Consider the following 23,833-nt stretch of genomic DNA (forward strand, 5'->3'; position numbering starts at 1 on the left):
GATAGTACGTGTGTATTTATGTAGACTAGTTTTAAAAATACCTTAATAAAGGATTAAAACAACAACAACAACACTCTCTCGTCAGGAACAGTGTTGATGTGTCGGACTGTAAAGAGCTCAACGTTATTTGACCAATCTGTCCCGCTTTTGTGGATTCCGTGGGACTGGTATCTTCCGTTAATGTTGCAGAGAAAACGTTAAAATCTCATTTTGATAAAAAAGAGAGAAAACAACAACCTCCCTCTACCCCCCCATAACGCTGGCGGCTTCTATCCCATGCCAGCGTAAAATGCGATAGAGAGAGAGACGAAGAGACAGAGAGAGAGAGAGAGAGAGGGAGAGCGAGAGAGAGAGAGAGGGTGGGGGGCATAAACACCTTTGGAGAGCGCGTCACATGCTGGAGCGCAGGTTGCAGAGGGAATTGGTTGGTATTTTTGAACTCAACTGAAAGCAAAAAGCGATTTCATAAATGTTAAATATAGGAGGCGTTCTGCCGGAGGAGAAAGCGGCTGGAGAGAACTCGAGCTTCTACAGTCTCCAACGAGATTGAGAGAGGGCTGATTTACATGGCTAATTAATAATGCTAGCTAATTAATAGCCGGGAATAATAATAACATCAACAACTTCTTCTGTAGGCGATTGGATACCTTTACCTGACAACACCGCCAGCGGATCGGTCTTTCTTTTCTGCTTTCTTTTTGCTCAAAACAAAAAAATGAAGATGTAAAAGGAGAAACGGATCTACGCTTCGCCTAAAAACCCTCTTCTGATTTATGCATGACATGAAAGACAAGCAATAAAAAACAAGCACCAAAGCAAAGAAAAAGAACCAAAAAAAGGATAACGTTGTAAAGAACTCACATTAAGAACAGCTCGACCGCTGCCGTGAGAAAGCGACCTGGAGAGATGCGGTCGCAATCCGCCTGCCCGCTAGTCCACCTCTCCATCGCTCAGTGAGAAGCGGGGGACGGAGGGGAGTGGACCGACACAGGTGCACCGGCTCCTCAATAAAAAAAAAAAAGGTGTCGGAGAAAGGGAGACAAGAGAGGACATTTCTACCCCTCTCGATCTCTCGCTTATTGAAACCACAGACGTGCATTCCCTGAAAGTCAGTGAAGTAGGGAAGGATTCTGTTGCGAGGTAGCCTGTCGGAATATACAGGGCGATCCTGCTCAGCCGCTTTCCTTGCAAACTACAGTTATTTTAAGTGTCATATCGACACGCTGTTTATTTTTGTAATGACAGTGATATCATACGTTCTAATCGAGTAGAATGCTGAGATTCGAAACATTCCACCCCAGCGCTGCTGTCGCTACTCTAGGGGGTTCGGAGTCCTAATATTTTCATCTGCTCGTTTGTGCATATTATAACTTCTATCACTTGTAACAGTGTCGACTGCAAGGAATTTTATTCAATCACATTTATTGGTGCCGTGAGTGAGACTGTGCATAAGGCACCAAGCGAAGAAGACTTCTGGCGACTTGGCAGGGGAGGATGTGGGTCGTTTCTGTCTGAATTGCTGAAGCGGACTGTCAGATGATCGGCGTATCGCTGTTTCACTTGTTTGGCTTTTTTAGGGGTGGATTTATTCAGCGAGGAAATCAAAATCATTATGAATTATGACCGTCGTATGTTGCCATCCGCCGCGTCGGGTTTCCAGAATATGTCCCTTTTCGGCCCGTGACCCCGTGGGATTTTAATGTGATCGGAAAAGGAACTCATAAACATTTCGAAACAAACTCCCATCCACGAAGAAGAAGAAGAAGAGAAGGGCAAATTATAACATTGAACCCCTACGAACACACGGCACGCTTTATCTGGAATATCCGATTTGATGATTATTACAAGACGATAGGAGACCACACATCCAACATGTTTAAACGGGGTAAGTGCAAAAACAACCCAAAAAAACTTTTGGACGCTGTATTTGTGCTTTTGCATCCAAAGCTATACTGCGAAGATAGATCGGTTTGCTTATGTTCATTGTGACAGTAAAGCAAATGAAGATACAGCGTACGGGGTAACAGCTAATAAGCAAGAAGCCAAAGGTGGGAATCTGTATACTTCTGGATATGAAATGTGATTTGTTTTTTCTGCTTGGGTGTATTTTGGGCATACAGTGCTACATTTGCTACTTTGGGAAGCATTTAAATTGTGCATACATCTAACCGCTGTATATTCACGCTTATGATGTGCATACAATATTTATCCATATCACGTAATATTATTCTTAAAAATAGGGTTGCCGCACTGCAGTTTGTGAGTTTGTTTGGCCGATATTTATCCGAAATCGCCGGGGCTCCTGCCCTCTGTCCCCGCTTGCGTGATTCTCCGGCTCCCATTATAAACAGCGAAGCACTGTGGAAGTTGGACAATTCTATGCATTTTTATACCTGAGGGAAAGGAGGGGGTGGGGAGGTAAATGATGTGTGTGTGTGTGTGTGTGTGTGTGTGTGTGTGTGTGTGTGTGTGGGGGGGTACAGAAAGCTCTCTGAATTAATATCCGATCTTCAAATGTACATGAGTATTCATTGGATCCAAGCTTTTTTTATGTAATTGTTGTTGTGCGATATCTAGACACCGATGAGAGCCTATTTAAATTCACGCCATGAATTATGTACATATTTAATGCGTCTAATTAAGAGAATCAAAAACAAAACAGTTCGCTACCAGACTGTGATTCTGATATTATTTTAACATTGACAATAGAATATGTAGCAATGTATTCATACTTTTGACAAGGTTTATTATATTAATACTAATCATTTTAAAACTGCAAGGTTTTCGTTAGCGTTTCGCAGCCCGATGGCAGCTTTTCAATGCCAATGCAAATGAACTGATTATGAGATACTTGATGATCTGCAGATGAAATGACCAGCTCCTCGCTTCTGTCGGTTTGTCGGACAGCTACAATGAGCCCAGAGGAGCAAAACTCCGGTGGGGTTATCAAATGAGTCAGTCCCCGTGTGATGCTTTCGAAAACAATACAGGTCATTGATCCAAAGAAAAACTGCCCGGCAAGAAAACAGCTCTTAGAAAAATGTGGGTAAAAATAGTGTTACAGCCGGCTCTGGGGAATCAGAAGCATCTTCCCTTCGCCGGGTCGTGAGTGCAGGAGCTGGGGAGACGCAGCCTCCCTGCCAGTGACAGGATGGTTTGTTTATTTGGCTGTTAATGTGGTTGTTAATAGCAGCATCACCTTGTTGTGTGTGCGTGGAAGGAGCATCTAAACCTTGCAAATATTGGGCTGAGCAATCATTTATTTCTCTGTAGCAGCAGTAGCAAATGCTTTCTGTTTGCTGCTTATTTCACTCTGTAAGAATATATGCATTTATAGTCGCGGTGTGTGGAAGACCTGATGTTAGATGAATATTGCATTACTCCCTCGCTGGCCTGAATAAATAAACACGTCGAGATCTTTGAACAAGATCAGCGCCTCCCCGTACCTTTAGACAGTATATACTCCTCGGCGCCGTACCGGGTGCCTGGCAGTGATCTAGCACGGCTTTGTGATGTGGGGCACATACTTTAAATATTTACTTTGAATCCTCTGAAGTTTACACGTCTTGTTATCTCTGTTCAGGTAATCATCTCCTGCAGAAGACTTCATGAAGAACCTTGTCCCCGCGCTAGTGAGTCAGGCAGGAGCTCAGCAGAAAGATAAATTAAAGCATAATACAATAACATAGAAGTGCTGTACTGTGCGAGCACACAGCTGGGGGCATATATACTGTAGCTAGACAGGTGATTGTTGAATGTAATTTATTTATATATATATATATATATATATATATATATATATATATATAGGCCTATTAGCCAACAGAATACCTTAATATACAAAATACTCCACTACCTTAAATAGCAATATCAATAGAATCTATACACAGTGGTTCTTTGATGGGCAAATGTAATATCAGGGGAATTGTGCTGCTACTGGGTATTAGAAGAACAATGGCACTTTTGAAATACCTACAGATATTGTGTTGCAGCTGCTTCTGTAAATCAGATGCATTTTGCTCCCCTTTGTCAGGTCCCGGGCTGAGATCTTGTTAGCAATGTGGATCTGTACGGGAAAACAGAATACATAAAGTCCTGTTTGGAAACGGAGAGAAACCCCAACATGGGTCTTTTCTTGTCCTTGTCCTCGCTCGTGTTATGCACACCCCTGGTCACCTGGCCGGAGCGCCAAGCCGGCGTCGAGAGCTCATGCATGTGTGTGCTGGTGTGATGCGAATGGGCTTGGCATTGAGGTACAGACGCAGCCCGGGTCTGTTGGAGAGAGGCAGGGCGGGGAGGCCGAGTGGGGGTAAGGGGTCGTGCTCGGGGGCCCCCTCTCCAGAGAGCCCAGTAATGAGGATGCTGATGGCGGTGCAGGGCGATGTGCTGGCTGCCCTGGCTGTCTGCGCTGCTGCAGCCCCCCTTCTCCCCGGGGATGAGCGGTCATGGCCTGTAACCCCACCGCCTCCGCGTGCTGTACAGCCAGGCGGCGTGACAGCAGCTGCAGGCTGCCGATTACGGCGCTCAGAGCCCTGCCTTCCCAGCACCGCCGGGAGAACACGCTGCAATGTGTCTCGCATTAATCCAGCTTTTGTGCAGGTTGAGGTTCTGTGAGAGTGCTGTACATCATCAACATGGGTTACACTGTGGAGCCCGCTGTTCAGACAGACAATATGGGGGCTGAGCTGCATACATATGTAGATTGGCTAATTAGGTTGTATAGACAGTCCAGGATGGCATTATACAGGGACAAATATACAGCACTTACAAATGGCTCAAGAGGAATAAATGACATTTTGTGAAGGTGGGGTATAAAGAGAAATGATTATTATGCTACCTACACACCCTGATTCTATCTATCTATTCATATGTAATATACTGCTGTAGTTGAAGGTATCCACACACTTAATTGTAAATACTGATTTCTGTAGGAGTGGACATACTCCCTGTCTTGTCAGTTCTTTACACTACAAAGTACTCAAGCATCAGTGCTGCATGTTATTAATCCACAGGTGACACATAGTTTGTTGCCACTGAACTGATTTTCCTCCTACTCTGACCACCTGGGTGTCCCAAACCCAACTGACTGGCTCCCAGATCCCAGATGTCAGAAGGGATTATAAGTACAAATGGACATTCAATTCACCACGGGTGCAAATCTCCAGATTATTTAATCAGGCAGACCAGTCAGTCAAACGCAGCAGTTGCAACTGGATTCATGTAGAAGACTTTCTCGCACACAGCTGGCCAGAGCAAGTGTTGTGTGGTCTGAGCAGTGGTACAGCATAGCGGAAGGGGAGTGGCTGGGTGTCCTCTTTGTTGCCCCACAAATTTACTAGCACAGGGATCTGGGCTGGGGATCGACAGCAGGCAAGCCCACAGTCCCATTGCTCTGCTGCCTGATTCATTTCAGGTTACGCCACTTGCCAGGCTCTTAAACAAAGCCATAAGCTGATGTACTCCTGGTTGTTTTCTAATTTTGAACTTTTTGGTTTTGTTTGGACAGGTTGAAAATCCTAGTCGTTACTGTTTAAACTGCTAGGACCTAAAGTGCATCAATCTGCCATGCAACTGGAGGTCTAGCTATCTTGGCAATACATACACAGTGGATGGGTCGGATTTACTCTATAGTGTTGCCTGCTGTGTCTGTGCAGGACAGTGTGTCACATAAACAGTGTTGAACTCTCCTTCCCACCCCCACTCCCCCGCACAGCACAATCCACTGAGCTGGGCAACTCTGTGAGCCAACTGCATCGTTAAGTGCTCAGTGTTCACATTAGAGACTGCAGTGTTGGAGCGAAGCAATGCAGTACAGTATCTCAGTTGGTGTGGCAAAAACACTGGAGATACATTTTGTTGGACTGAAAGAAAGAAAACACACACACACACACTGACCCTTTAGATTGGCAAGAAGCTACAAGCCACAGTGACAGACAACTACCAAACCTCAAAAGGAAGCCTCCGGAATAGAAACCAATGGAAAAACGATTGAAGGAAAGCAAAAAGCCAAAAAAACACTCAAAAATACAACCCATTTCCTATCTCCCCTGACATATTGCGGTAATACCCTCCCACGTCGGGAATCACAAAAGTTTTATGGACCAATTTGGCTTTGCCTTCGGCTCGTACTGAGCTCTGCCAAAACTCCCCCCCCAAAAAAAGCAAAACACACACAACAACATCCACAGTCTCTGGCAGTTGCCTGTGTAATAGATCTTTGAGCTCAGCTAATAGACTGCTATACAACCAACACACTCTGGTTTGGCTGCGGTCTGGGCAACTAATTTACAGGGATTCAATCAGCTGCTTTGGCCATCTCTGGAACCGGAACCTGGCTCTGCACAGCGCCCACCCTGTTATAGTCCAGTCGTTGCCTGGCCGTCCTGTCCGGTGCAGATTAATAAGAATCAACCGCAGATGAGCTTCTCTGAAAGATATCTGCATACCGGCAGCCAGCAGTGTCCAGCCAGTGTGGACTGTAATCTATCAATGCGCTAATAGAGAGACACAAAGCTGGCAGTGCAACACAGGGCTTTCAAGGAGAAACACTTTCAGAAACTCAACACAAAAAAAAACATCTTCTCTTGAGGCTGTGGAAAATGTGCACTGTGGGAGGAACGGCCTGAGGAGGACTGGAGAATTTCCTGTCATCATCCATCGTTAAATCCAGTTGAAATACATTGTGAGCGTGCCTGTCTTTTGAAATGTTTCTGTTCATCACAACACAGTAATTATTAGGCCATTGACACCTTCCAGAACTCAATACAAGCTGATGGAAACCCTTGCCAGGAATCGGCTTGTTTTGCGATGTGAATATAAGTAAGGATAAACACATTCTAGTGGCAGCAGGAATCTTACTGTACCTGGATGAGACATAATACCAAGGGCCAGACCAAATCAAAACTTTGACCCACTCGCGAATTGAGAATTACAATCCTGTGCCCCAAGGCGTAGAGATTTATAACTAGTGGAAAGTGGCTGCTGACAATAAATGAAAAGGCGATAGGGTAGAGGTTTGTATTTTGCAACGGGCGGGTTAGGTCAGAGTTTTGATTTGATTTGGTCCGGTCCACAGTCATAGCAGAGCACAGAAAATCAGACAGCGTCAGCCTTTCTCCGCCGTCCCGTGCCGTGCGCCCTCTGAGACACACACATCCACCCGGGCCGCCACGCTGATCTGGAGAGCTCCACTGGCCGCTAAACAAGTAATTGGATGATTCGGGTTGATATCAATTATTAATTAAAAAAAAAAGAAAAACGAAGTCAAATCGATGGAACGCCGGCTCGCTGTTTTTCCCGCTGCCCTTTCATAATAATGATCTGACATCGGTCCGCAAGCTCCATTCCTGCGTCCGACAAATGAGAGGCGGCCGGTCATTAGCCGATCATTACGAGGTGCCGAGGAAAAACCCCATCAGCCAGTTGACTTTGGAATTAATAATTCATGTCAAATTAAGGCAGATGATTACAGCGGAAAGGTCACCCGGAATCCAAAGGCGCATTGATCATGTATGACGGAGGCAGGCAGGGGGTCAGACTGGGTTAACCCCTCTCTCAACAGGCTGTGCCGTCATTAGCCTGTATGCAAAGATCTCTTTCGGATTGCATGCGAAGACTGCGCTACAAGAGATGTGGATCTCTCTATTCCTGCCAGACTAGATGTAGTATTAGTATTATCCGTTGGATGTATTGTTTAGTGTTCTCCATCTGAGGGCATTTCATTGAAGGTGACTCGCATCCCCACACATCCGAACCAATTCTGTTATATCCACATGGAGACTGTTTAGTTTTAGTTTTAGTGTTTGACTGAGAACACTAAATCACTGTGCATTCCCAGCATTCCCAGTATCCATTGGCACCAACTCCAGGAAGATACCAGATTGTTGTAGATAATATATTTTTAGTTATTTAGTTTTTACTTTGCTCCTGTGTCAAACATTTCGCATGCCTGCCCACATCCGTGAGAGGACGTGAGTCAGCAACCCGGCTGGACTGTGACCGTGGCGCTGGCCAGATGTTGAGTGGCTGACGTGCGATTGGGGCCCACGCTCAAAACTGGTATTGGGTTTTTAAATGCGGACCAGACCTATGAGATGGGCCTGTGTTGCACTGTGGGCCTCGCAGTGTGGAGAGAAGCAGATGTCTAGACGACACACGTCACGGAGGATGCTGTCCACCACTCTCCTGTTGTGATAGGAGGGCGGTAGGTGTGATTAACAACTGCTGAAACCAGACTGGGAGGGGAGGGAAAGAAAAAAAGTGATTCCCCGTGAAAAAAGTGCAGATTCCACAGCGAAAGGCATTAACGCACAACTAGTCATGCTCATGGGCTGGAAAATAGCACCCACCCCCTTGCTTGCTTGGTTTATTTTATTTGTTTCCCCCCCCACACCATTTGTGGACAGTGAGTCTTCCATCAGGTCCTCAATTAAAGACCCGAGAGGAAGCGAGGGCAGCTGGAGCGCGGGCACGGGGCACGATGTGAAAGGTGATAGTCTCAGTCCTGGTGTCTCTCCGTAATGAGATGGGGTCTTGTGACAGGGGATTTCATCAGCTCCGCTCTCCCTAATAACTCAGTGTGATTCTGCTCTGGCTTGTGTTATCTGTGTCCCTGCCAGTGTAGACACCATCGTACGGAGACAGGTTGAAGGACTGTTCACAGCTTGAGCACACAATGAAGACTCTCTCAAATTTGTACAGGGCTTTTTGCACCAGTTTAAAGAAGGATTTTGGCATAACAACCTTTAGAGGGGCATCTACTGTACTTGAAATTGTATGCAGCACTCCAGCCCCTGCCCATTTCTATACAAAAGACACTACCGTTTCTCTCGGTGAGGAAGCTGAGCTCGTCTTGGTGCGCGGGATCACTGAATTGAGGCAGGAACACATGTAATTTAAAAAAACGAGGAGCAGATTACTCACTCACTCTCTCGTGTGCGGCTGTTCCAAATTTCTGTGGCACACCGGTTAGGAAACAATTGAAGTTCATTACTGACTGCAGCCACACTGTATAGAAGACCTAATCTAAGGCCAGATTAATAAGAAGCATTAGACTCCAAATCATGTATTAAAATCACAATTCAATTCTGGCCCGGGCCTCAATATTTTAACTACATGAAACTCTAATCACATAAGGAACTGACTAGGCTTGGAGGACACGCAAGGAAAGATGTTCAGGCGCAGCGCAAAACAAACCGTTTCTTGTCATGAGACACTTACTGCCAAGGATGCTATTTTTTTTATTTGTCCTTCCTCTAAAAGACATCAATAAATAAATATAGGAATAACAGCGTCTTATCCGCATGGCGAATCAGCCCCCCGGTGCGCCGGCTGCTCAGGGCGCACAGACAGACAGCGCTAAGCCCGGGCTGCTCTCTGGCCCCACGCTCACGTCTCACCTGCCCGCCTGCAGCCGGCGAGCGCATTAGCCGAGGGAAACAAGACTGACAAGAGGGATGAGGAAACGTGAGCTGATGGCCTCGTTTCAGATTTCTGTCACTCCGCGGGATGGCGCGCCTACTGAGCCCGCTGCCTCTGTCCTCACAGAGCAGACCGGAGGAGAAAAAACACTCCTGCATCATCTCTGGAAAAAAAAAAAATAATAAAACCCTGCTGCAGGGAACACGCATAAATCTTGGCAAATTCTTGTTAACTCTTTATCGGACTTTCTGTATTGTTTCTGTGGAAGGCTTTTTAATGCCTTTAAGAAGTTTATTGTAGCCTGCAACACTTTGGGGTGCGGCCAGTGGTGTAGAGGAGGGCATGCACAGTCCCATGTAATTTGAAGGGAACTTTGCGTATACCCATGCAGATTTTGAGTATATCCTGCTTTGATTCCTGTAATGAATTCTGCGGCCAGCACCATCATTACAGGACATGGCTCGAGGGTACCCTGGCATGAAACTGGTGAAAATGTACCCAGCGGTCGAAACAATATGTCTGAAAAGTAGTCCAACCACTTACATACGTGATCTATACGTGTCCCACGCTATCACTGGGAGAAACGAAACCGTGTACAGATGAGAGACTGTGTTCCTGTGAGTTTATGCCTGATCTGAGTGTATCCACTGCGCTGGGCAAAACCCTTTAAATCGAAATGCCGCGCTTCCCAAGCTATAACAGAATAAAGCGAATAATGAATCCCTCTGCATTAATGCAGTAATTCTGCATTACACATGAGGGATTCATAAGATGGAAGGCAGACTCCGACAGTTTGTCCAGAATCTTTAGATCAGTTCTGTGTTATTTAATAGAGACGGCGCAGCACGGCTCTCACTGCAGCTTCGTGATATCACAGGGGAAGATTCGCTCCATCTTTGTCTCTGCTAATGTGCGGTATAGTTAATTATTTAAAAGGAAAAGGGGGAAAAAACTAAAAAGGCAATATTGTGAGTACACTGGGAGAAAAAAGCTAATTTACAGATCCTCACAGAGTTTCAAACCGTCAGTTCGAGCTAATATCCACATGCCTTTTCATCCTGATAACTCCCTGTTTTTAATTCACACAGCTCACAAAGTGTGCTGGCCGTTTTTTGTTTTTTTTTAAGAGAGAGAGAGAGAGAGAGAGCAAAAACAAGCTCCTGGCTCAGACGTAGCTTTAATGGTAGGAGCGGGTCGTATGTGTCATCCATCTTCCGCTCAGTGACGGATCGTGGCCTCCGTGGGCACGGTGCTGCTGGCATATTCTGCGATTGGGTAAACACCCAATCTGCTGGGGTTAAACACACACGCTAAGTGAGATAAACACGAGATCTCGGTGGGGTTAAAGGATTTGTGATTTTGAGACATGCCGGCGTTAAGTAAAGGGTCCATGTGGATTCCAGAGGGGGATCTCAGTGCGTTACCCAATGGGAATAGAAGCAAGCATCGTGTGAGCCTGGCGCATCTGCCCAAAAACACCCCCAACAAAACAAACACTGCTGCCGTGCTCTTCCCCATATTGTCCTCTGAAGGTCTGCCGCCTCTTTGGTAACAGTGTTGAGAAACTGGGCAGGGGGCCAGGTGCTGGAGCTGGAGGTGAGTTAGCAGACTTGAGGGACAGTGTAGGCCAATGGATGGAGCCGGTGTGACTTGGAGAGGGTGACGGAGGCAGTGTGGGCTGGTGGTTAGAGCTAAGAGACTGGGACACAGGGACTCTGTGGGCTACAGTGATTGCTGAGAGATGGGCAGAGAGAGACCAGTGTGGGCTAGTGGTTACAGCCAAGAGCCTGGGAGAGAGGGAGGGAGGCAGTGAGAGCCGCTGTCAGTGCAGAGAGAGGCAAGAGACACGGGGAGGCAGTGAGAGGTGGAGTTAACCTGAGAGACAACCTGTGATCAGAGTCTCTAGTCTAGGGGGATACTGCCAGGAGGACCAACACAGAGGGAGGGGTAGCTGGGAAAGTGTAAAGACAGCAGCCTAAACGAAGATCAAGGTAGAAGCCCATTAAACAGAAGCCCATTTCACTGACAGTCCCCCCCAACAATACCACCACAAATGCCAGGCAATTAAAAATAGATACTGGGAGTTTAAAATTGGCAATTTAGGCAAAAATAAATAATTACTGCGCTTTTGTCAGCAGCCGAGACAATTCCGGGACACTGGGGAACTTGTGAACACGAGGGGCTGTTAGTGTAAATGTCACCGCTGTTAACTGCAGCTAACAAGACAGATGTGCCAGCCAGCTGCTCCCTCGTTTGTTTTTATTACCCCCCCAAAATCCACCACACACACACACATACACACACACACCTGGGATGCAAGGGGTTAACGGCCAAGCAGGAATTTTTCATCACCAGCAGCCGCCGCGGCACAAGCATGAAGCACTTGGCTCGGGCACAGACAGCCGCGCAGTAATGCGTTTTCACTTTCCAGGCCAGCTTCTCCTGAAACGGCTTCATTATTTAATAGTTTCTCTCCAGCACCACTCGTGCTCAGCCAGCGTGGCAGAGGCTCTTAAAGGGGAATGGCCTTGAAGAGGAGACAGGGAAACGTGTCAATCTCACACTGATGTGCCCCTCGAAAGAACAAAACCCACCCTGGACTCGGCTCACACTATATCTCTCTCCTGCCTCCATACAGGGCAGTGCCTTGATACCATCCCGTTTACCCTCTGACTGCGCCCACTGTCTGGCCTGGCGAGAGGTCTACCCGCTGTGTCCGAGCTGCACTACAGCAGTCAGGCTTTTGGGGCTGTCCAAGAGCAACTCATTTCTACTTCAGGCGCGTGATAAGATAGAGGTAGCACCCCCACCCCTTCACTTGATCAGGGGATCAGGGAACTTAAACAGGAGACTCCCCAGTGGAGCACCACAAAGCCCAAGATGCTTGGGAAACTCCTTCTGAAGCGCATTTCAGCAGCCCCCGAAAAAATGACCATAATGCAACACGACTATAATGAACTGCAGTGGAGTTGTTTCAATCGACATTTTTCTCTTTCTTTCTCTGTTTTTTTTTTCCGGTTGGCTGTAAATGAATCTGCTGCCTGCTGCGTATCAGATTTATAGGTATTTGTGGGCGTCTGCTCTTGTTTTCGTTCACGGAGGGCACAATGGTGCCAAGCAACCTCCCTCTATGGAACAAGACAGAGACATTGCTGTGGAAGAACCATTATCGCGCCCCAATGGGCCTCAGAGCACAGCGCGGCTGGAAATATCGTCCCCGCTACTCTCTCTGGCTCTTCCCTCACGCACGAGCTTTTAGCTGGAAAAACAGAACCGAGTATTGCAGTAGGAAAGGCAAAAGGCCCTCCTTCAAAGTGTAGCGCAATCCTGTGTTGCCTATTATGGGGTACTTGTGATAAGCAATAGCCTGAAGCAGGTGTGCTAATCCACAGCCCGATGTGGCGGTTGTGCGGCGTGGTGACTCGGTCCGGTGATGGTGTGATGCTGGCTGTATTAAGATTTAATACGGCGTGCCTGTGCTTAGCAGTACAGTGATCTGGGGGTTTGCTGACATAATGGGCCAGAAGTACTTACAGCTGCGGTGTGATGTACCTAGCTGTAGTTTGTACAATGAAGTGGCGTATGTGGTTGTTATATGAAGTGGCTGCATTAAGCCCGATTGCTGAGCCGGTCCCCGAGCTGTGTGTGCAGACGGTGGAGGTGAGGAAGCGAAAGGAGGTGGCACCGCGGGTCAGGCGGTGTCAGCTCTGTTTGTTTGGAGAGGGTCTCCAGGGAACCGTCTCCTCCAATGAGCCACTCTGGTCCCTGATAATAACAAACCGCCAGCCTCCGCCGGCAATTGCCCCAGGAGCCGCGCAAACCAGGCCGGGGATACAGCTGCAGAGACACACACACAGGAAAAACATGGCTGACGATGTTAAGATCTGTGCTGTGTGTACAGAAGTCAGCCACAGAGATGACCCCACAAACTGAGGCCATGGGGCAGGCTGGTACAGTCTACAGGTCTGCCAATTATATGATAATGAATCCAATTACCAACAATCTGCACTAAAATGGGAGGAGTGATTGTGTATGCATCTTTTGAACTACACTGTCTATCTGTCTGTCTCAAAGACTAATCACCTAGCCGAGCACAAACAGTCTACATCTGTCAATCAACACGTGAGTTTCTAAAAATATATTCCGGCGCACTACAGTTCTTAATTGCCTTCTTTGTAAATGGAGGCTCCACTCCCAGCAGACAGACAGATCCAGACAAGCAGACAAGCAGCCTGGCAGGACATACAGTAGATGGTTCTGCTTCTCCAGGCCTCATATTCGGAGGCTCAGTATAAATCATACATGTAAATGGGGATTGTTTGGCAGCAGCCTATAATCACCGGGGCACCATCTAATTGCAGATGGCTACCAGCGCTCTACCTTGTTGTCTATGTGCCGAAATTTTCAAACATTTGAAGAGCTGCAGAGAGGCCAGACAGCGCAAGCAGCTTGAATTGTGTTTTTTTTCCACACCGGAATTAAATTAAACTCGCCAAAAAAAAAGTGGAGAAAAAAGATTGTAAAAGAAGTGGACGTCAGCCCAGACAAATTGAAAAATCTAACCAAACACATTGTACTGGCACTCATTTACTTGCTTGTTCTAAATGTATTGCGCTGTGATAGACGAATCAGTACACCGTGGCCGAGTGTTTGATTTGATTACTTTAGCGTAAAATTGCTTCTAAATTTTTTAACTTTTTTTTTCTCTTGTACATGCAAATGAGTCTAATCGCCGAGCTACTCATACTGAAAATGCTGCAGCCCGGCACCGCGACACTGAGCAACTGAACACTGCAGCCCAACACTGTGACACTGAGCTACTGAACCCAGAGCCTTCCAAATTGCAACCCAGCTCCCATCTCCAAACAGTGAGCTAGCAAGAAGTATTCTGAGCGCATTCAATTTCAATCTCCCTCTTCTGTTTTGTCTCCGGCTTTCCCTCTCAGCTCAGGACGAGCTGCTTGCTGCAGAGGTTTTTTTTTAGTTTTTTTTTTGTTGGTGCTGAATTATTAAAAAGTGTTTTGATTCCCAGAATGATTATGAATCTGGGGCTCCTGCTTGGCTGGGGCTGCAGCTCTCGGCAGCACAGCCGTGATGTTCTCCTGCTCCTTCATACATTTCCTCCTGCTCCATGCTCCCCCCATGTTCTGCATGTTTTTGCATATTCTGTACCCAGGCGTCTCCCAGCTTTGGGAAAGAGGGTTTTTTGAATTAATAGATTTTTTTCCCTGTTCTCCTATGCTCTGATCTACTCTCTCTCTCTCTCTCTCTCTCTCTTTGCACTGTTGAAAAAAGAAGCAACATCTCCAATTCTGTATTCAGGTCAGCCTTCTGGAAAAAGGGGTAGTCTCTTTGTTTCCCACAATGCATCTGCAGAGTCAGGGTTGGCGGGGGTGAGGAAGGCGTGTGTGTGCGTGTGGGGGTGTGGGGGAGTTGCTAGAAGATCCCTAATCCTCTAGGCACCACTAATGTCTTCAATTACTTAGAATCTTTTCATAGGCTTGAGCTTGTTTATTTTTATGTGTTTAATGACTGTTTTGGGAGGGCGAGTGATTACAAGCATGCTGCTCAGAGACTCCAGTGTCCCCCTCCTCCAAGAGCCAGCCCCCAGTACCCTGCCTGCTCTGTGGATGCCATTCGCTGTGTTACTTCCCCATTACAACAAAATGTCTCCTTTCCACCATCAGAGCTCTGTTATAACCTGATCCCTCACTTACTGTCTGTACTGTGCCCTGTGCCATACAATGCCATGCCATACTCATTCTGTCACAGGCGTAGGTTGAAGGGGGGATGGGAGGGATACATCGGCTTGTCCACTACACAATGGCAAGCACAATAAGGAGCAGACGCTAACACAGACTGCAGGACCTGATGTAGGCACACCGTATGATATGTATACTAAAGGCACAGACGCCCTTCTGGAAAACCTAGAGGATTCCACCACGGCAGCTCATGTCAAATGGAAGAAATCCTATAGGAGGCGAAAGGCAAGCCAAATCAAGCTATCCCTTATAATGAGGAACTGTAGCCTTGTACTACACAGCGACTGGGAGGCATTGGCACAGCCTGCCAGCAATCCTCACCAATCGATTTGTTTGCGATTGCTTCATAAATGGCAGCGGTGCTATTATTGCTGCGCAGGAGTGACATTTTGTAATAGTTTCCGTAAGACACAAAAAGGGTATTCACAGTGTACAGCATAGAGTTGTTCTATAGAGAGCCAATCCCATCGAGTCAATAAGGCTCTGGGTGCCGAGTGGCTGCTGCATCCAGTATTGAGCGATCGAGTCCCCTCTGCAATGCTTTAGGATCTGAGGGTATAGCAACCAGGGCTTCCACTACAGAATGTGATTAATGTGTAAAGACTTGAACAGTTTGGGAAAATGATCCAGTCCAGAGATAGAGGGCTGGATTGGGATGGGGTCATCAATCACCCTGTTGAAGAGCGTCAAAGAGTCAAGAATCACTAGAGATCCCGGACAGCTGAGACAGAGGAATGGAGAGGCAGACCAGAGCTTCTCCAGTAAGCCTCGAGGTGACAGGGTGGTCTGGCTTCACTGTCAGTTCCTCTGCTGGTGGCTGCTGGGAATTGCAGCATCACTCCTGCTGCTCTCTTCTACACGGCGTTGTGGAGGCTGCTGGTGTCTGGGAGACTTTGTAGTCCTCACCGCAGAGAGGTGGACAGACCCAGAGGTTCCCACTCATTTTTTTCAATCAAGCGTCTTTACTACCCCCACCAAGATAAAATGAAAAAAGCTGATATTTCCCATCCACATTACTTGAGTCAGTGATGTGCATCAGAAAGGTTTATGAAAGAGGTTTCATTTGTCATCGGAACTGATGCTCAGGGGTTTGGAGTCTCGCTCGTGTTGCGATGTTGCATGTTGTTGTTCTACCTGGGTTATGTTTTTCTTTCTCTCTTGGCAGTTAGGTGAGCTATAGAGTCTGGAGTCAGATCGGCCACAGCCCCTGACTCTCAGCCACATCCCCCACAGAGAGCTAGCCTGTGCAGAGCGAGTGGTGCTGTAGGAGGGACAGCAGTTTGAGCCATTTCAGGTTACAGTAGCTGCAGGCCCCTATGTAATCAGCTACCACCAGGTGCTGGGTATTTCATGCTTGTTACCTTCTTGGGTGAATATTTGCATTGGCAACCAAAAGGAGTTAAAAATAAATACATCTAAATATATATATTTATATATACATACAAGTTGCGTCAAACAATGATTTACATAATATGTTTGCAGTGGTTAAAGTCACAGGGTCACCTGGAAGCTTACTGATATGCGACCTTGCTTTCTGTGAAAACAACATATCAATTTTCCCCCAGAGGAAGATATAATGGAGGTTTTGCTTTGCTGGCATTTTATTGCAAACCTCTTGCATTAATCCCACAACGTAGCATTTCCATGGGGTTTCGGGGCAGGCGACTGGGGAGACTGGAGCGTCACTTCAAACATGCTGTTCTCTCTTCTAATTTAGATTTAGCCTGGCTGTGTCTTTAGGGTCATTAACATGCTGAAAAACGAATCCTTCTCCCAGCAGTTGCTGTCCTCTGGGGACTGCCTGACATTGAAGAATGGATTGATATTGTGCCTTCACTCCATCTCCTGTTTGTGCACCAGCAAGAAATCTTCACGCGATCAAATGTACACTGTTTCTCACTCAGTTTACTTCTCATACACTGTTCCTTCTGGGAGCAGAAAAAAAAATCTAACATTGTTCTGGAAGTCAATAACGCTCTGGTTGAAAGCCCCTTTGACCAATCTTCATGGTTAAAGGTCCACCCAAGGTTTTTTATTTATTTTACATTTTCCTTCTCTCTGGAAAGATTTCCACGCTACAAAAATGCAGAATGTCAATCAGCAGCAATGTGAGTGCTGTTTAGGAAAGGATGAGTCTGGGACTTTTTGGATAATTAGTCTACGTTTTTCTGCTCTGGACTCTTGTTTGCATAGCTACCATGTTTTCTGTATATCTGGAGATCACTGCATTAAGCAGAACTTTGGTTTAACTCCCAGCTTCCCACACAGAATACAATTTGCCTGTTGAACCATGTAACCACTCGCCAATATAGTCCTATTAGGGGTATAAGGGGTATCAGAGGTATGATGCATGATGCCAGCAAAACAACTCATATGTCACTTTAAATGGATCAGTTATTTGTGTTCCAAGAGTAGCTGCCCTTCAATGGTAGGATTTTAGTAAGACCTCCAGGCAAACCCACAATTGTGCCCACCACTGCATATGTGGTTTTTCACTGCCCCCGTACATGCCGGAAAAGGACCACACCACTGTGAAAACGGGGAGTCTTATTACCCTGCATTAAGCCCCCAACAGAACCGCCCTCACTGCGGAGAGACATACGCTGCAATTCTCAGCCTCTGTCAGACATCTCTTCCTATCACAGACTGTACCCCCCCCCCCCCCGCTATACACAGTCCTGCTGTGCTACTCTAACTCAGATAAACCACCCCCAGGTGTGGTAATGCATGTTTTGACATCTCAGAACACCTTTAAGAACAGATGAGATGTCAGAATGTTTTGCTACCAGACCTGGTGTATGCGTGTGTGTGTATAAATATATATATATAAGTGTGTGTTTGTGTTTTTTTTTTGGCTTTCCAGGATTACTGAAGATTTTATGCTTGAGTGATGACAGCAGCATCTTGTTCAGGCTGTCTGTGTTCTAGGTGCCGACAGCAGGAAATAGGATAGAAAAATAAGAACAAAGACAAATGTAATGATGATGATAATAATAAAAAATAATAACTTCCTGTTTCCCAAAATCTTGCTGGATTAGACATTTACATCTTTTTGGCTTAGCATAGGACAACTAAAAACATTATCAACACAAGACCCTACTGCTCACCACAGTGTCTCTTCCTGCCATTCGTGCCATTGACACTGGGCTTGTCTTCTGTTCCCATTAGCCGTGTCACTCTCTAACCTGAACACCCGTGCTCCCGTGCTCTCAGGCTGATGAACATGTAGGCAGTAGCAAATTAGACATGTCCAGTATACAGAAGCAAAATTGTGAGAAAAAAAAAATCTCGTTCATAGACATTCAGGGGCTGCTCTGGGGATATTGATTTGGGATTCATGGCCATCATTTGAAAGCAATACTTACTGTTTTTCTATCTAACTGTCTATCTTTTTTTTTAATCATGTCCTTGAAAAGATTGCGGTGCAGAAGCCGGCCGGCGAGGGCCGTAGACACATGAGTCAGTGCACGTTCCTGTCAGAGCTGCCGGCGAGGCGGTCGGGCCCAGGCATGCGGATTAGCGTGTTCGTTCTGGACCCCGACGGCCGATCAAGTGTGCGGCAGGAGAGGGGAACCTGACGCTGAGCCCCGGTTGATGCTAAGCTGTGAGACTTCACAGCTGCCTGAGTTATGCAAGATCCGGAAGACGTACGCTTTAAAAATAGCAGCGTGTGCTAAATTAAGCCCTGTTGCGTACGGCGCTGGATTCAGCTCGGAGCGCCAAGACAAGCTTTACATTTTAACTTCGGATCTCCACGTTGGAGAGACATCAGGTTGTGTCTCGCTGTATCGCGAAGATCCATCGGCTGTCATCTGGCAGTGCGGCAGTTGGTATAGCAGAGGGGGCCTATCTGAAAGCTGGCATGAGTCAAATCGTTGTTGGAGTCTTTTTGTTTTGCTCCAGCAAGACGTGGGCTCCAGTCCAGCTCCACTCAGATAATGGATTGGAGTGATTTTAGCTCAGCCGTCCAAACAAAACCTCACACAGGCAGAAACCAGTTAGTCTGGGAGGATTGTTCTTTTTTTCTTTTCTTTCTTTCAAAGGACATGCTAAGAACAATGAGATTGGCGGGGAACATGAAGTGCCCTCTCCTGATGCCAAGGCAGGCTGGCATGGCAGGCAGTGACAAGGGGCAGGGTGTGGATGTGAAGAATTAGTGTAGCCAGTTATTTGTCATCCCACATAGGGGCTGAACAAGATGGGCAAAGTCCGGGCACACAAGCAGTGGCCGACACACCGTGGAACCTGTGTCAAAACCTCTGTGTTGAGTGTAATTGGGTGCCGGAAATGCAGTGGGATTTGGCGATTCACTTACATTAGAACACACAACCCATCTATCTGCCTTTCAGTCACACCGATACCACCAGCGTTGGGCTCAGTTCCTTTTTGGTTCAATTCCCATTCCAATTCAACCGAATCGATTCCAGTTCAGTTCCTCTTCCGTTTAATCCCATGCTTGCTTGTTGCTCGCAAGTCAAGCATACAGTAATGCCGTACCTCATTTGCTATGGGTGTCGCAGTGTGCTGCATTCCCTGCTGCACTCCATCACCGTATGTTGGGCCCTCCATGTTTGGGGGTAGACCACTCGTGCAGAAACTCTGGCACTTTTTAAAGCAGGTGGTTGTAAATGTCATGGATAAAGTCAGCCGAAGACATAATAACAATAATAATATGCAGAAACTGATCAGCATGCATCTGAACTTGGCAAATAGCCTCCAATTAGTGATGAGCCCAGCAATAAAGAATTCATTTGGCTTATTAGGCGGAACCTGAGCCATTGACCTCTGTGCTCCACAGTAAGGGAGTTAAAGAGACAGTAGCCCAGCAGTGTACAGTGTATACAGGTGCCCTCTCCCCTCCTCATCCTCTCCAGTAGGGAGCACAGCGGACAGCATCTTGTAATTGCCCTGTGGACAGACAGGCCTCTACCAGAACTGCACCGTCCACCCTGCTTCTTCTACTCGAATAATAGATGTAGAATTAAAAAAAAAAAAATCAATTTGGCCCACTGCAGACTGCTGTGCTTACCCTACGGTCTGAACGCCCTGCCTCGTGGACGGTAATGAAATTCATTGTAATGGCTCCAGAAACACAATGTCAACAGATATATATTGAAATATCACTGCCAACAGCTGTGCGAAGCCTGGTAGTTTAACACTGGAATGAGCAAAAGCCACGGCACAGGATGGGAGAGAGGGGGGGCGGTGGAATCCAAAGGTAATCAAAGCTTGCACTTCAAACAACAGCCATTTGCTTCTGTTCAGGGTTCTTTTCATCTATTTACTTAAAACTAGCAGGCAGTAAAATTGTTTCTCTTCAATCTCCAAGGCAATTTTCTTGATAACATTGTCTGTCTCTCCCTCGCTCTCTCTCCCTCTTGCTCCCCAGCACTGGAGAGAGAGCGGTAATGTGTGGCCAATTTGGGAGAGGCAGGGGAAGGAAGGGAGAGAAGAGGGATCAGGCGGGGAGAGAGACGTTCCTCAATGCCTGAATTAAAGCGGAAAGTACGTCGCTGTGCGCAGAGCGGAACTTTCCGAAATCACTCAGCATTCGTTGCGTGTCAAGAGCGTGACAATTACAGTATGTTCCCGTGTTTTCCAACGATCCATGCTAACGTCAACAGTTAAGTACACACGGTTTTCAAAAGCAAACAATCAAACAAAAAAAAAACACACACCACTTAGAAAGTTCTGAGAGTATTCAGGCCCGCCAAAACATTATCTCTCATGTAAACACGGCTTCGTCAAAACGGGTGAATTTGACCAGCTTCATTTCCATTTAGCCTCCTACTGGGCTAACAGCACTGCCTATTTCTTCAGAAATTAATATTAAGACATATCCACGTATACAGTGACATTTGAAAAAATTGCTTTCATTAGCTTGGTGTCATATAAATAGAGAAAAGCATGCATCTCAGAAAAAGACAAGAAAAGAACAAGTCTTGTGATTTTTCTGAAGTTTTGGGCAACATTGATCTCATATAGAAGCGCAGAATACAGAGCACAGACAGTAATTCCACAATCAATGCACCAAAAGGACATTTGCATGACCTCCCCAAAGTGCAATCGATACGACCTGCGTTTTATTAACTTCAACAGCAGTAGCACGGAGACACAGGTATGTCAGACACACAATGTCTTACCAAAAGCAAGAGGACAACCATCTAACGCTGAAGGACAGCAGATAACTGTTTGGAAATGGACGCTTTTTGGCCCTTATTGAGTGCTTGCAATCCGTCTAATAGGATACTGATAGGATACTTATCATGCCTCTGTGCAGAGCAGGTTCAAGGGAGAGAGCCCTGGCAGTCTGTCCCGGTTGACTGCTCCTGTTCCTCCAAGAGGTGTTCTGAGGTCAAATATCTCACTTTGACTTTGAATTCCCCATTACTTGAATGACACTGTAGGATTGTCTATCAGTGCAGAAGTCTAAAAACAGTCATGGATGGGACCTACACTGTAATAAATCCATTGTCTTCTGTATCGGTCTGCTGTCCTACTCCTTATGGTTCTACAGCGCCATCGACAGCAACACAAAATCCACACACACAGTGAAACGTTCCTTTGTGATGCTGCCAAACAACCCCAAAATCAGCTTATGGAAGATACACTGCATAATCCCCCTCTCTCTCACACACACACAATTACTTCTCTCTCGGAAAACAAACAAACAAACAAACAAACAAGCAAACAAGCGTTATTAATATAGAGTCGCTGCTGCCTAGCTTTGAGGAAGAGCTGCTGAGTATTAAAAATAAAAGTTTGTTGGAGAGAAATAATATAGTGAGAGGGATTTTCGTATTTCTCCTCTAGTTATGTTGTTATAGAGGAGCCAGCCTGTGTGTGCTGTCCATGGTTCTGAACTGCAGCTGTGTGTCCCAGTTCTTACAGAGCCGTGTGTGTGTGTGTGTGTATATATATACACTCACCTAAAGGATTATTAGGAACACCATACTAATACTGTGTTTGACCCCCTTTCGCCTTCAGAACTGCCTTAATTCTACGTGGCATTGATTCAACAAGGTGCTGAAAGCATTCTTTAGAAATGTTGGCCCATATTGATAGGATAGGATCTTGCAGTTGATGGAGATTTGTGGGATGCACATCCAGGGCACGAAGCTCCCGTTCCACCACATCCCAAAGATGCTCTATTGGGTTGAGATCTGGTGACTGTGGGGGCCAGTTTAGTACAGTGAACTCATTGTCATGTTCAAGAAACCAATTTGAAATGATTCGACCTTTGTGACATGGTGCATTATCCTGCTGGAAGTAGCCATCAGAGGATGGGTACATGGTGGTCATAAAGGGATGGACATGGTCAGAAACAATGCTCAGGTAGGCTGTGGCATTTAAACGATGCCCAATTGGCACTAAGGGGCCTAAAGTGTGCCAAGAAAACATCCCCCACACCATTACACCACCACCACCAGCCTGCACAGTGGTAACAAGGCATGATGGATCCATGTTCTCATTCTGTTTACGCCAAATTCTGACTCTACCATCTGAATGTCTCAACAGAAATCGAGACTCATCAGACCAGGCAACATTTTTCCAGTCTTCAACTGTCCAATTTTGGTGAGCTTGTGCAAATTGTAGCCTCTTTTTCCTATTTGTAGTGGAGATGAGTGGTACCCGGTGGGGTCTTCTGCTGTTGTAGCCCATCCGCCTCAAGGTTGTACGTGTTGTGGCTTCAAAAATGCTTAAATCACCTTTCTTTCCCATTCAGACATTCAGTTTGGAGTTCAGGAGATTGTCTTGACCAGGACCACACCCCTAAATGCATTGAAGCAACTGCCATGTGATTGGTCGGTTAGATAATTGCATTAATGAGAAATTGAACAGGTGTTCCTAATAATCCTTTAGGTGAGTGTATATATATATATATAAATGCTAAGTACTCCCATTCCAGTCTGTCTGTATGATAACAGGATTTAGTAGATAGTCGGTATGGAATACGAAAAAGTAGATCTCGCTTAAACCTGGTTAGATATATCTTTGAACAGGTAATATGGCAACAATGAATACCAATTGACCAAATGGTACTGTGTGGACATTTTCAGCAAATGGAGGATCGTTGGGAAGGGTACAGTCATTCCAACAAATTGTCTCTGCTACATGGGGGTGGGGGTGTCTAGGGAATGGAATAAGAGATGAGACAAAGCCTTCTATACGTGAGGAACCAGCTTGGACAGGCCAGAGTGCCTGTATCTCGACCCTCTCCTCTCCGACTGACCGAAATTCTCAATCTGAGCCCAGGAGGGAGAGAGAGTGAGTGAGAGAGACAGAGTCAGAGCGAGCAGGGCCAGCAGATAAAGCGGCGTTTAATAAGGCAGCGCTCAGTGTTAATCTGTCAGCCCATCAGATCAGCCAGTGTGGAAGCTGTGCTCTGTCTGTCACAGGCAGTCCGCCCCGGGCAGCGAGAGAACGACTCCCCAGCCCCAGAAAAACACACACACACACACACACGCACTGTGAGGGAACTGTTACTGAGACGCTCATCCTACACTGGCTGGGGACTGAAAAGAAAGGAAAGACAACATGAAATAAATCTCTTTCTAATAATCTTTCTTTTCCTACATGACAAAGAAGAAGTGTTATTATTATTTTTTGGGATTCATTTTGAACGGGAGTGGAATATGAGTGGAATAAAA

General features: G+C 46.3%; 1 protein-coding gene across 1 annotated transcript in view; it reads left to right on the forward strand.

The window, feature by feature from the left end:
• Positions 1-500: 500 nt before the first annotated feature.
• The window catches only part of rtn4rl1b (reticulon 4 receptor-like 1b), a 117,200-nt gene continuing 93,867 nt past the window's right edge, over positions 501-23,833 (forward strand). Inside the window, exon 1 of the mRNA XM_066695999.1 lies at positions 501-1,885. Within this exon, the coding sequence (XP_066552096.1) occupies positions 1,873-1,885 (13 nt within the window). The 5' untranslated portion in view covers positions 501-1,872. The remainder of the gene's footprint in view (positions 1,886-23,833) is intronic.

This window comes from Amia ocellicauda, chromosome 22 (assembly GCF_036373705.1).
Source record: "Amia ocellicauda isolate fAmiCal2 chromosome 22, fAmiCal2.hap1, whole genome shotgun sequence".
In the NCBI taxonomy this organism is placed as follows: Eukaryota; Metazoa; Chordata; class Actinopteri; order Amiiformes; family Amiidae; genus Amia; species Amia ocellicauda.